At 39.9% G+C, this 13,106-nt stretch overlaps 1 protein-coding gene across 1 annotated transcript; it reads left to right on the top strand.

Moving 5' to 3' along the window:
• Nucleotides 1–1,340: 1,340 nt before the first annotated feature.
• CXHXorf66 (chromosome X CXorf66 homolog) lies at nucleotides 1,341–8,746 on the top strand. The gene is made up of 3 exons (XM_052170354.1): nucleotides 1,341–1,443; nucleotides 3,089–3,242; nucleotides 7,813–8,746. The coding sequence occupies exons 1-3, from the start codon at nucleotides 1,341–1,343 to the stop codon at nucleotides 8,744–8,746; spliced, it is 1,191 nt and encodes a 396-aa protein (XP_052026314.1).
• The last annotated feature ends 4,360 nt before the right edge of the window (nucleotides 8,747–13,106 follow it).

The raw sequence follows: 13,106 nt of genomic DNA, 5'->3' as shown, positions 1-13,106 counted from the left end.
TAGCAGTAGCCGAGAGCTCGCATATGATTCACAAGGCAGAGAGAGGGAGAGGGAGAGGGAGAGGGAGAGGTAGAGAGGGAGGGGGAGAGGTAGAGAGGGAGGGGGAGAGGGGGAGAGGGAGAGGCAGAAGGGAGGGAGAGAGGGAGAGGGGGAGGGGGAGGGTGAGAGAGAGAAGGGGGAAGGGGAGAGGGAGAAGGGGTGGGAGAGGGGGAGGGAGAGAGGGAGAGGGGGTGGGAGGGGGAGAGAGAGAGGGAGGAGAGGAAGAGGGGGAGGGAGAGAGGGAGAGGGGGAGGGGGGAGGGAGAGAGGGAGAGGGGAGGGAGAGGGAGAGAGAGAGGGAGGGAGAAAGAAAGCTAACTCACTGGTAATGTTATAGGCTTTTGAAAGCACAAAGTCCACTCTTGGTGACACAACTCCTCCACAAATGCCACACCTCCCAATCATTCCACCAACTAGGAAACAAGTATTCAAACATGCACACCTATGGTAGTCATTCTCATTTAAGCCACTACACTATCTGTGATTATAATCCTTTAATTTGCCCGATGCTAGTGACATACCCCTTTAATCTCAGCACTGAGGACCTAGTGGCAGGAGGATCTCTTGAGTTCAAGGACAACCTGGTCTACAGAGTAAGTTCTAAAATGACCAGGGTTACACAGAGAAACCTTGTCTCAAAAAACAGACAAAAATCCTTTAATCTTGATTTCAGTTAGACTGATGATTTCATTAAAAAATGAGTAAAAGTCATTTGAGGGGCTAAAGCAGTGACTCCAGAGACTAAGAGCACTGGCTACTTTTGTAGGGGATCTGGATTCAATTTGTAGCACCAACATGATAGCTAACAACTATCACTTCAGTTTCAGGAGTCTGACACCCTCTTCTTGTCCCTGTTTATACTACTTAGTTCTTTCTTTCTTTCTTTTTTTGCTTTGGTTTTTTGTTTTATTTTTCCAAGACAGGGTTTCCCTGTGTAGCCCTGGCTGACCTGGAACTCACTCTGTAGACCAGGCTGGCCTCGAACCCAGAAATCCACCTGCCTCTGCCTCCCAAGTGCTGGGATTAAAGGCATGCACTGCCACTGCCAGGCTCCCTATTTATACTACAGAAGTGTGGTACACAGATACACATGCAGGCAAAACATTCTTAAACATAAAAATATAAACTTTGAACAGTCACTTGATAAGATCCCTGCCTTACTTGCTGCTTTTCCACAGTGAGATTATGTTGTCAGGGTCTGATGCAAAATGACAGTGATGTCACAAACCCTAAGACCAGCCTGAAGCAAATAAGATACAGCAGTAACCTCAGCCAAAGAAACATTTTGGCCACACTCTGGCCATGAAGGTTCATATTTATGTCCTATTCTTGTCCATTTGGACAATTAATTGTTTAGCTAGAAACCAAACTAATGAATCGTCTACTGCTACAACCAATACCACAGGTATGTACCTAAGCTTAAAGTTTAAAAAGTATTATTTATTATACTATTAGGAATGCCAGATTAAGAAATATACTGTTATAATTGGTCTACTATTATGAGATCTTTAAGAATTCTGAGTACAATAGCTGATATTTACAGTTCTATGTGAAAATTCTAAACATAAAGAATACAGAATACCCCCAACTTCCCTTTCACACCCAGTCTGTCAACCAAAGTAGACCAGTATGCCAACCAAATTAGACAAACTTATATGAATAAATCTACTGTAGGACTTAGGCAGCAGGGTTTTGTTTTTATTTGGGTTGGTTATTGGAATCAGGTTCTTACAGTGTTGTTCAGGCTTACTATTTCAAGTTCCTGGCCTAAAATGTCTCTTCATTCTTAGACTCTGAAGAGGTAATTCCTAATATAGCATTGAGTATGACCATGGTTTCTTCTTATTTTGTCCTGTTTCCTTCCCATACATCCACATAGTAACACTTAAATGGACTCATCTATGCACAGCCTATGCTCAAAATTTTAGTTACTGCAATAACTACCAATGATTCCAATGTAATACAGATAATACTAGAGCACAGCCAGAGATACTACTCATATTTGACACTTACATCCAGGATGTGCTCAAGGAAATCAAATTACACTGGAGGGAGTGGGTTATGTACTTACGGCACAAGTACGATGACTTAAATTCAGATTCCCAGAACCCACATAAAGATGGGCATGATCACAAGCATCTCTATAACCCCAGTATTACTACAGTGAGATAGAATGCAAACAGGAGAATCCTTGTAAACTCATGAATCAGATAGCTTGGGTATTCGGTGTATCTATAAACAGAAGAGACCCTGTCTCAACTTAGAAGACAGACAATAACACCCAAGGTTGTCCTCTGACCTTCACATGTATATTGTGACATGCACCTGCCCATACTCAGACAAATCCATACTTCAGAAATTTTTATACACACAAACATGGGGAGAGGAGGCAGGGATAAAGGAAAATACCTAAAGTTATCCTCTGACCTCTAAATGAACATGCATGGGCAATCACACTTGCATAGTCACATGTCCACATGCACATATATCTGTACACACATGCATAAGCACATACACAAACATGCACAAAAAATTATAGTGGATACTCACATGTCTACATGCACATACGTGTGAACACACAGAACAAGAAATTATAATGGATACTCACATGTCCACATGCATACACATAAACACACATACACAAGAAAATTATAATGGAAACTTTCTTCAGCTTAAAAAATCACTGAAGAGCTAGAGAGATGGCTCAGTGCTTAAGAACACTTGTTTCTCTCACAGAAGATCTGGTTTAGTTCCTGGCAGTCCGATAGTTTACAAGCAATTATAACTCCAGTTTCAAAGTGTTTGACACTGTCTTCTAACCTGTATCAGGTTCTACACACACAGACATGTTGAACATAAATGCATACAAGCAAACACTCAAACATTCATACACATAAAGTAAACAAGTTTTTGGTTTTTCAAGACAGGGTTTCTCTGTGTAAAAGAAATTCATTTAATAATCATTGAGAAAGAGATTTGACAAGCCAGTTTCACAGTGGAAGTAAACTAGTTTACCTAACACATTATGTGATGGTACAATTGTTTTGCAGTTGAAATCACTGAATCAACAAGAACAAAATTGGATGATTTTAGAAAACGCCTCCTTGGTTTCATAGTTGGAATTATGATCATAGCCTTCACCTTTACCTGTTTCTGTCTACTCCATTATAACTGTATGGTTGAGGAGGCTCAGACGCCAGGAGGGTAAGTTTTATGCACTTAAGAATGTAAAACCTGTGTATGTATGTGTATGGGTATGGGGGTACAGTATAGGTGCACAGCTGTGTGCTCGAATATAGAAACAGGAGGATTTCAAGTGTGTTCTGTCCAATTAATTTCTGTGTTATTGCATTGACACAAGGTATGTCACTCAACCTAGAGGTAGGCTCACAGATAGGAAGCCCTAGAAATCTTCCTGTCTCTACCTCTCTCCATGCATGCGGGATTCATGGATATGCTACCATACATAGCTTTTTTACATGGGTTTTAGTGAACAATCCATGAGGATGAAAGACAGACAAGGGGACAAGCAACTCAAAAATAGTGCAAGCCCTGTCCTATGTAGGTTCCTGACATTTAGTGTTATGTATTTGCCTGTTAGAATCACCTTCATTGTGTCCTATAGATTGGGGTACATTATGTTTCATTATCAATCAATCAGTACCAAAAACATTAAATTTACTTCTTGATTTCTAAAAAAAAAAAATAGTGCAAACTTAAAAAATATTTAATTTTATATGTATGAGTATCTGTCTGCATATACATACATGTATCATGTGCATGAAGTACCCACAGAGGCATAAAGAGAGTATCAAATCTCTTGGAACTAGAGTTACAGCTATTTGTGAGCCACAGTGTAGGTACTGTTAACTAAATCCAGGTTCTCCACAAGAATTTCAAGTACTCTTAATCACTAAGGGATGTCTTCAGCCCCAATAACACAGGCTTTTATTTGAGAGATGGGCATTCTTCAGAAGAAATATCTGTTGTAAGCATAAGATCCCATGGGTTGGAGGGATGGCTCAGCAGTTAAGGGAACTGGCTGCACTACAAGAGGTCCTGAGCTTGATTCTCAGCACATAACATAGCGGCTCAAAACCTCCTGTAACTCCATGTCTAGGGGCTTCATTGCCCTCTTCTGGCCCCCACAGGCACCAAGCACAGACATGGTACAAAGACTTACTTGCAAGTAAAACATCAATATACATAAATTCTTTTTTTAATTAAAAGAGTAAGAGCTCACGGTTTGCTTACAATTTGGGGTAGCTGTGGGACAGAAAATGGTAGAAGGGATGATTAATTTATTTTGTTTAGTCAGGTATAGTGGCACACATGTTTAATCTTAGCACTTGGGAGTCAGAGGGAGGTAGATCTTTATGAGTTTGAGATCAGCCTGATGTACATAGTGAGTTCCAGGGTGACTAGGGCTACAAAGAGAGAGTCTTGTCTCAAAAAGAAAGAAAGAAAGAAAGAAAGAAAGAAAGAAAGAAAGAAAGAAAGAAAGAAAGAAAGAAAGAAAGAAAGAAAGGAAGGAAGGAAGGAAGGAAGGAAGGAAGGAAGGAAGAAAAAAAGGAAGGAAGGAAGGAAGGAAGAAGAAAAGAAAAGAAAGGAAAAGAAAAGAAAAGAAAAGAAAGGAAAAGAAAAGAAAAGAAAAGAAAAGAAAAGAAAAGGAAAAGAAAAGGTCACCAAATAACTATTTATAGCTCACAGTTGGTCATGCCCAGGTTAACCAGTAAGCTATGTAAAGGATGCTAGGTGATTGATAAACATCTTTCATGGGTGTTCCTTACTAGAGTTTGATAGAGAGAGGAAGGTAGGAATCTAGAAAACAAGTTACTTTCATTCTTGTAAATCCGATTGTATTGGTTTCTGAAATTGTCACTGTTCAGTCAGCATGTAGCTTGACAGAATGGTATGGCTGTGGGTAGCATATCCTGACTGGCTTTGATTATACAGCTGAAAACAGGGACTAGTTGTCATTTTTGTGAATATCTTTTGCTGACAGAGGCTATATGCTCATCAGGAGGCTCATGGAGAAGTGTAGGAAATTTTGGACGAGGAAGATGATGAAAAGAAAGGGCCATTTTTTCAATGACCCTCTAGCCCACTAATATATACTTAACCACCAACCATTTTCCCATTAAGAGTTGAGACCCTAAACTAATTTCAAAGATGGACATCATGTCCACTCTGGGTACTTTTGGATAAAATTGGGAATATAAGAGCTAAGGATCTCCACCCTTGTCGACATTCATGTATCAGAGATCAATCAAGAGGACCAACTTAAATTGAGATAAATTGTTGCAAGATCACCCAAGGCTAGATGGACAATGAGTTGGGGTGTTTTGCATGGTCTTAGTGCAGGTAACTACAGCTGATATGAGTTACAGTTGCATCAAGTCTAGGAAATGGCCTTTCAATTTAGCCCTTTGCCTTATCTACTAGCTCTTACATACTTTTGGCCACCTCTTTCACAACATTCCCTTATTATTAGGAGAGGTGGTATAAGGAACTCGCACGGGACTAGACTCACATCTGTCACTTATTTTCTGCATTCTCCACTGTTCATTGTAAGGAGAGGCTCCTTTGATTAAGGCTGAAGCTGCTTTTGTCTGTAGGTATACACATAGGTATTTATACTCATAGGTATTTAGAAAGCAGTTTGCTACTATGTCAGTTTAATTAACCATCAGAAGTATATTCCTCCTGTGGACCTACTACCTCCTCCTACCTGGGTCCTTAGTCAGTCTTACTGGTCTCCTTCTTATCCCCTATATAGAGAATCTAGAATCCATTCAGAAAACAGCCTCCACTCCCTCGACAGTCAAGCTGTTATTGCGTAGGTGGGTAGATCTAGCTTTCCAAACGGTTTTTTTTTTTTTTTTTTTGGAAATGCCAGCATGTATTTATATAAAACTTAGATTATCCTATGAGAGACGAATACTCAAAATCTAAAGAGAAATAAGAGAAGAATAAAAATACAGAAAAGCAAACACATTTGGAGAAAAGTCACAATCTATAATTTTAGAAAGTAAAAGTACAGATAATGAAAAAAATTTTTTTTTGAGTTTTTACCTTAAATAACTTTTTTATTCGATATAATTTATTTACATTTCAAATGATTTCCCTTTTCTAGCCCCCCCACTCCCCGAAAGTCCCGTAAGCCCCCTTCTCTTCCCCTGTCCTCCCACCCACCCCTTCCCACTTCCCCGTTCTGGTTTTGCCAAATACTGTTTCACTGAGTCTTTCCAGAACCAGGAGCCACTCCTCCTTTCTTCTTGTACCTCATTTGATGTGTGGATTATGTTTTGGGTATTCCAGTTTTCTAGGTTAATATCCACTTCTTAGTGAGTGCATACCATGATTCACCTTTTGAGTCTGGGTTACCTCACTTAGTATGATGTTCTCTAGCTCCATCCATTTGCCTAAGAATTTCATGAATTCATTGTTTCTAATGGCTGAATAGTACTCCATTGTGTAGATATACCACATTTTTTGCATCCACTCTTCTGTTGAGGGATACCTGGGTTCTTTCCAGCATCTGGCAATTATAAATAGGGCTGCTATGAACATAGTAGAGCATGTATCCTTATTACATGGTGGGGAGTCTTCTGGGTATATGCCCAGGAGTGGTATAGCAGGATTTTCTGGAAGTGAGGGGCCCAGTTTTCGGAGGAACCGCCAGACTGATTTCCAGAGTGGTTGTACCAATTTGCAACCCCACCAGCAGTGGAGGAGTGTTCCTCTTTCTCCACATCCTCACAAACACCTGCTGTCTCCTGAATTTTTAATCTTAGCCATCCTGACTGGTGTAAGGTGAAATCTCAGGGTTGTTTTGATTTGCATTTCCCTAATGACTAATGAAGTTGAGCATTTTTAAAGATGCTTCTCCGCCATCTGAAGTTCTTCAGGTGAAAATTCTTTGTTTAACTCTGTACTCCATTTTTTAATAGGGTTATTTGGTTTTCTGGACTCTAACTTCTTGAGTTCTTTATATATATTGGATATTAGCCCTCTATCTGATGTAGGGTTGGTGAAGATCTTTTCCCAATTTGTTGGTTGCTGATCCAAACGGTTTTTTATACTCCCTTTATTCCAGTTCATCTTTCTGCATCCCACACAGTCTTCTCAATTCCCACTCAACCTGCCCTCCTTCTCTATCTAAACATTACCACTCACAGTATTATCTCCACTAATTTTTTTTATTCTACTATCTTCCCTCCCTAAGGAGGAACACACACACACACACACACACACACACACAGTTATTTGTTTTTTGGGTTGCACAGGTATTTCACTAGATATAAAGTATTAAGGCTAGGATCCTTATATGAGAGACAAGAAGTGACATTTGTCCTTTTTTTTTCCTGGGTTACTCACATAGAAATCCATCTGTTTCCCCAGAAAAATTCATTTATTTTACATCTAAGTAATGAGAGAGAGAGAGAGAGAGAGAGAGAGAGAGAGAGAGAGAGAGAGAGAGAGAGAGAGAGCAATGTCTTTATTATCATTGACAACTTTGTTTCAGTCTATACATGGACAATAAGTACCTAATGCCTTTGAAATAGTAAAAACACTCTTTAAGGAAAGTTATTTGTCATGAATTCATATACATATGCAACATGAGTTCAGCTGTCAGCACACTCTAAGTTTTAATTATGTTTACTTTTCTTATGGGAAAAAATCCTTACTCTGAGCTAGCATTATATTTTCTGATAGTAGTAATAGTACTTTTCATTTTATATTGTGACATCCCATGTTTTCTGCATTTCAGGCTCAACAAAGAAAATATGGCAGCTATATCATCCTGGGTATCCAAAGTATCAGCGTGTCAACCTGATATGATAACTGAGGATATTCTAGAAACTCAACCTCTGCTATTAAATTCAGACCAAATATCCGGGCCCTCATGTCCAGATAAACAGCCCATAACAAACAGTGTAGCAAAATCAATTCAGCCTTCAAGTCTAGAAAAGCCATGCACTCCATCTAATACACAAAAATCAATGAAATACATAAATACAGAAAAGTCATCTACATCATGCAGTATAAAACATTCAAATAGGCAATTAGAATCAAATAGGCCAACTAAGTCATCAACCCCCCCAAAATTATATAAGTCATCTCACCTGGAAAAGACATATAAGAAACGTGGCCTTAAAAAGTCAAATAAGCTCACCCATGCCTGTAAATTAGGTAATGCCAATTCATCCTGTTCAGATAAGCAAGTCACACCTTGGCTAGCTGTTCTGCAAACTTCAGCTAATCAAGCCACACAATCTTCTTCTTCAATCTCACATAAGCAAATCGCATCCACCAAACCATGCAGAATAAAGAAACCCAACCTGTCACATGGACATTATGAGGTTAAAAAGTCAGTGAATAGAGGAAAGGCTTCGTTACCCAAGCCTACATCAGCCAAAACTTGCCGACATTATAAGGATAAATGCCTTGTTTGCAATGCTTCTGGATTTCTTCTCAATGATCTTTCAGGGGCAGAGAAGAAACATGCTGGAAATCTTCATGGTTCAATGAAAATGAAGACACGTCTCGAGCCTTTCAATGATACGGGCTACAAGTCTTATCAGAAAAGTATGAGCAATGATACTATGAAAATATATGATAGTGAAGACAGTAATGCAGAGATAATCATTATTTGTGACACAAGTCATGATGATATCACAAATAAGGAATCCTTCAAATATTAAGGACTTAAAACAAATTGATCTACATACAGAATATCTACATGTAATCAGTACTGAATATAGAGCTGTCTATCGAAAAGGTAATTAAATGCATGGCATTTCAAATTATTGTTGTATTTATCATTGCATCTCAGGGGAACATAATTCATCTGATATATCATTTTTTCTTTTAGTGTATCTTATTTAGATGTAGTCAATTAAATGGGATAATCTACATGTACATACAAATCTAGAACAAAATTTTAAGATGGATATACTGAACTGCTCTTTTCCTTGAATTAGCTCTCAACAGGCCCAATTTGACATTATTTACTTAACTTTTTTTGTCAGTGCTGAGGCTTAAACCCTGAGTATCTTGTGAGCTAGCCCAGTGGTCTACCAATGAGCTTGGTCATCAATACATTTCTGTTGTTCTTTTTTATGTTTTTTATTGGATATTTTTTTTTATTTACATTTAAAATGTTATCCTCTTTCCTGGTTTTCCCCCTTCCTAGATACCCCCCTACCCATCCTCCCTCTCCCAGCTTCTAGGAGGGTGTTCCTCCACCCACCCCACTCCCACCTCCTCACCCTCAATTCCCCTACACTGGGACATCTAATAAACCTTCATTGGTTGCTGATTTGTCCTTTTGATGGTGTCCTTTGCCGTACAGAAACTTTGTAATTTTATAAGGTCCCATTTGTCTATTCTTGATCTTAGAGCATACACTATTGGTGTTCTGTTCAGGAACTGTCCCCCTGTGCCGATGTCCTCAAGGGTCTTCCCCAGTCCTGGTTCTGGAAAGACTCAGTGTAGCAGTATAGGGCAAAACCAGAACAGGGAAGTGGGAAGGGGTGGATGGGAGAACAGGGGGAAGGAAGAGGGCTTATAGGACTTTCAGGGAGTAGGGGACCAGAAAAGGGCAAATCATTTGAAATGTAAATAAAAATATATCAAATAAAAAAAATAAAAAATAAACCTTCATTGGATCAAGGACCTTTCCTCCCATTGATGCCCAATCCTCCTCTACATATGCAGCTGGAGCCATGTGTACTCCTTGGTTGGGGGTTAGTCCCTGGGACCTCTGGTGGGGGGTCTGGTTGGTTGATATTCTTGTTCTTCCTATGGGGTTGCAAATCACTACAGCTCCTTCAGTCCTTTCTCTAACTCCTCCACTGGGGACCCCACACTCAGTCCAATGGTTGGCTGGTAGTATTCTCCTCTGTATTTGTAAGGATCTGGCAGGGCCTCTCAGGAGACATCCATATCAGGCTCCTTTCAGCAAGCATGTCTTGGCATCCACAATACTGTCAGGGTTTGGTGACTGTATATGGGATGAATCCCCAGGTGGGACAGTGTCTGGATGGCCTTTCTTTCAGTCTCTTCTCTACATTTTAGCTCCATATTTGTTCCTGTGATTATTTTCTTCCCCCTTCTAAGAAGGGCCAAAGTATCCATACTTTGTTCTTCCTTCTTCTTGAGCTTCATGTGGTCTGTGAATTGTATCTTTGGTATTCTGAGCTTCTGGGCTAATATCCACTTATCAGTGAGTGCATACCATGTGTGTTCTTTTGTGATTGGGTCACCTCATTCAGGATGATATTTTCTAGTTCCATCCATTTGCTTAAGAATTTCATGAATTCATTGTTTTTAATAGCTGAGTAGTACTCCATTGTGAAAATGAACCACATTTTCTGTTAGACATTACTCTGTTAAGAGACATCTGGGGTGTTTCCAGCTTCTGGCTATTGTAAATAAGGCTGCTATGAACATAGTGGAGCATGTGTCCTTGTTATATATTGGAGCATCTTCTGGGTATATGCCCAGGAATGGTATAGCTGGATCCTCCTGTAGTACTATGTCCAATTTTCTGAGGAACTGCCAAATTGATTTTCAGAGTGGTTGTACCAGATTGCAATCCCACCAGCACTGCAGGAGTGTTTCTCTTTCTCCACATCCTTGCCAGCAACTGCTGTCACCTGAGTTTTTGATTTTATCCATTCTGACTGGTGTGTGGTAGAATCTCAGGGTTGTTTAGATTTGCATTTCCCTGATGACTAAGAATATTGAACATTTCATTAGGTGCTTCTCAGCCATTCAGTATTCGTCAGATGAGCATTCTATGTTTTCCATTTTTTTTTTATTTTCTATATTCTTTGTTTACATTCCATATGATTTTCCCTTTCCCGGTTCCCTCCTCCCCATAAGTCCCATAAGCCCTCTTCCCTCCACCCATTCCTCAATCAACCCCCTCCCACTTCTCTGTCTTGGTAATCACCTACAATGCTACATCAAGCCTTTCCAGGACCAGGGCCCTCTCCTTCCTTCTTCTTGGGAATGACTTGATATGTGAGTTGTGTCTTGGTTATTCAGAGCTTCTTGGCTAAAATCCACTTATCAGTGAGTCTAACTTCTTGAGTTCTTTGTATATATTGGATATTGGCCCTCTATTGGATGTAGGATTGGTAAAGATCTTTTCCAAATTTGTTGGTTGTCCTTTTGTCCTATTGACAGTGTCCTTTGCCTTACAGAAACTTTGCAATTTAATAAGGTCTTATTTGTCAATTCTTGATCTTAGAGCATAAGCCATTGGTGTTCTGTTCAGGAAAATTTCCCCTGTGCCCATGTATTCAAGGATTTTCCCCACTTTCTCCTTTATAAATTTCAGTGTGTCTGGTTTTATGTGTAGGTCCTTGATCCACTTGGACTTGAGCTTTGTACAAGGAGATAAAAATGGGGCAATTTGCATTTTTCTGCATGCTGACCTCCAGTTGATCCAGCACAATTTATTGAAAATGCTGTCTATTTTCCACTGGATGGTTTTAGCTCCTTTGTCAAATATCAAGTGACCATAGGTGTGTGAGTTCATTTCTGGGTCCTCTCTCTGTACCAATACCACTCAGTTTTTTAATCACTATTGCTCTGTAATACAGTTTGATATCAGGGATGGTGATTTCCCCTAGAAGTGCTATCCTGGATTTTTTGTTATTCCAAATAAATGTGCAAATTGCTCCTTCTAACTCTATGAAGAATTAATTTGGAGTTTTGATGGGATTTCACTGAATCTGTAAATTGCTTTCTGCAAGATGTCCATGTTTACTATATTAATCCAGCCAATACATGAGCCTGGGAGAGCTTTCTATCTTCTGAGATCTTCAGCTTCTTTCTTCAGAGACTTGAAGATCTGGTCATACAGATCTTTCACTTGCTTAGAGTCACACCAAGGTATGTAATATTATTTGTGACTATTGTGAAGGGTGTTGTTTCCCTAATTTCTTTCTCAGCCTGTTAATCCTTTGAGTTGAGGAAAGCTACTGATTTGTTTGAATTAATTTTATATCCAGCCACTTTGCTGAAGTTGTTTATCAGCTTTAGGAGTTCTTTGGTGGAATTTTAGGGTCTCTTAAGCATATGATCATATCATCTGCAGATAGTGATATTTTGACTTCTTCCTTTCCAATTTGTATCCCTTTGGCCTCTTTTTGTTGTCTAATGCTTGATCTAGCTAGAACATCAAGTACTGTATTGAATAGATAGAAAGTGTGGTATATATACACAATAGAGGTATTAAATTCAGGTATTAAAAACAATGAATTCTTGAAATTCTTAGGCAAATGGATGGAACTAGAACGTGTCATCCTGAGCAAGGTAACCCAATCACAAAAGAACGTACATTGTATGCACTCACTGATAAGTGGATGTTAGCCCAAAAGCTCAAAATAAACAAGTTACAATTCACCTAGCACAAGAAGCTCAAGAAGGAGGACTTAAGTGAGAGTGCTTTGGTTCTTCTGAGAAAGGGAACAAAATACTCACAAAAACAATAAAGGACACAAAGTGTGGAGCAGAGACTGAAGTAAAGGCCACCCAGAGACTGCCCTACCTAGGGATTCATCCTATAAACAGTCACCAAACCCCAACACTACTATGAACGACAAGAAGTGCATATCAAAAGAAGCATGTCATGGTTGTCTCCTGAGAGGCCCTGCCAGAGCCTTACAAATACAGAGGCAGATGCTAGCAGCCAACCAATGGTCTGGGTACGGGGTTCCCAATGGAGGAGCTGGAGGGGTTTGCAGCCCCATGGGAAGAACAATGATTTTGGCCACCCAGTCACCCCAAGACTCCCAGGGACTGAACCATCAACCAAGGGGTACACATGGTTCCAGCTAAAAAATGTGGCAGAGGAATGCCTTGTCGGGCATCAGTGGGAGGAGTGGTCCTTGGACAGGTGAAGGCTCAATAGATGCACCAACAAAGGGAAATCGAGGTGGGAGGAGGTGGGAGTGGGTCTGATGGAGGGGCATATATGTGGAGGCAGGGAGTAGGAGAAGGTGTTGGGGGTTTGGGGGGAGGGGGGAAATCGGGAAAGGTTTTAGCATT

Source organism: Apodemus sylvaticus, chromosome X (assembly GCF_947179515.1).
Source record: "Apodemus sylvaticus chromosome X, mApoSyl1.1, whole genome shotgun sequence".
NCBI lineage: Eukaryota > Metazoa > Chordata > Mammalia > Rodentia > Muridae > Apodemus > Apodemus sylvaticus.
The sequence above is the reverse complement of the archived record's forward strand: the minus strand, read 5'-3'. Positions and strand labels throughout refer to the sequence as shown.

Excerpts from the sequence above, each read along its gene's own strand:
- CXHXorf66 (XM_052170354.1), top strand. The coding sequence starts at position 1,341 with ATGAAGGTTCATATTTATGTCCTATTCTTGTCCATTTGGACAATTAAT. Across the intron at positions 1,444-3,088 it reads TGCTACAACCAATACCACAG|TTGAAATCACTGAATCAACA; the intron begins GTATGTACCTAA and ends ATTGTTTTGCAG. Across the intron at positions 3,243-7,812 it reads GAGGCTCAGACGCCAGGAGG|GCTCAACAAAGAAAATATGG; the intron begins GTAAGTTTTATG and ends TCTGCATTTCAG.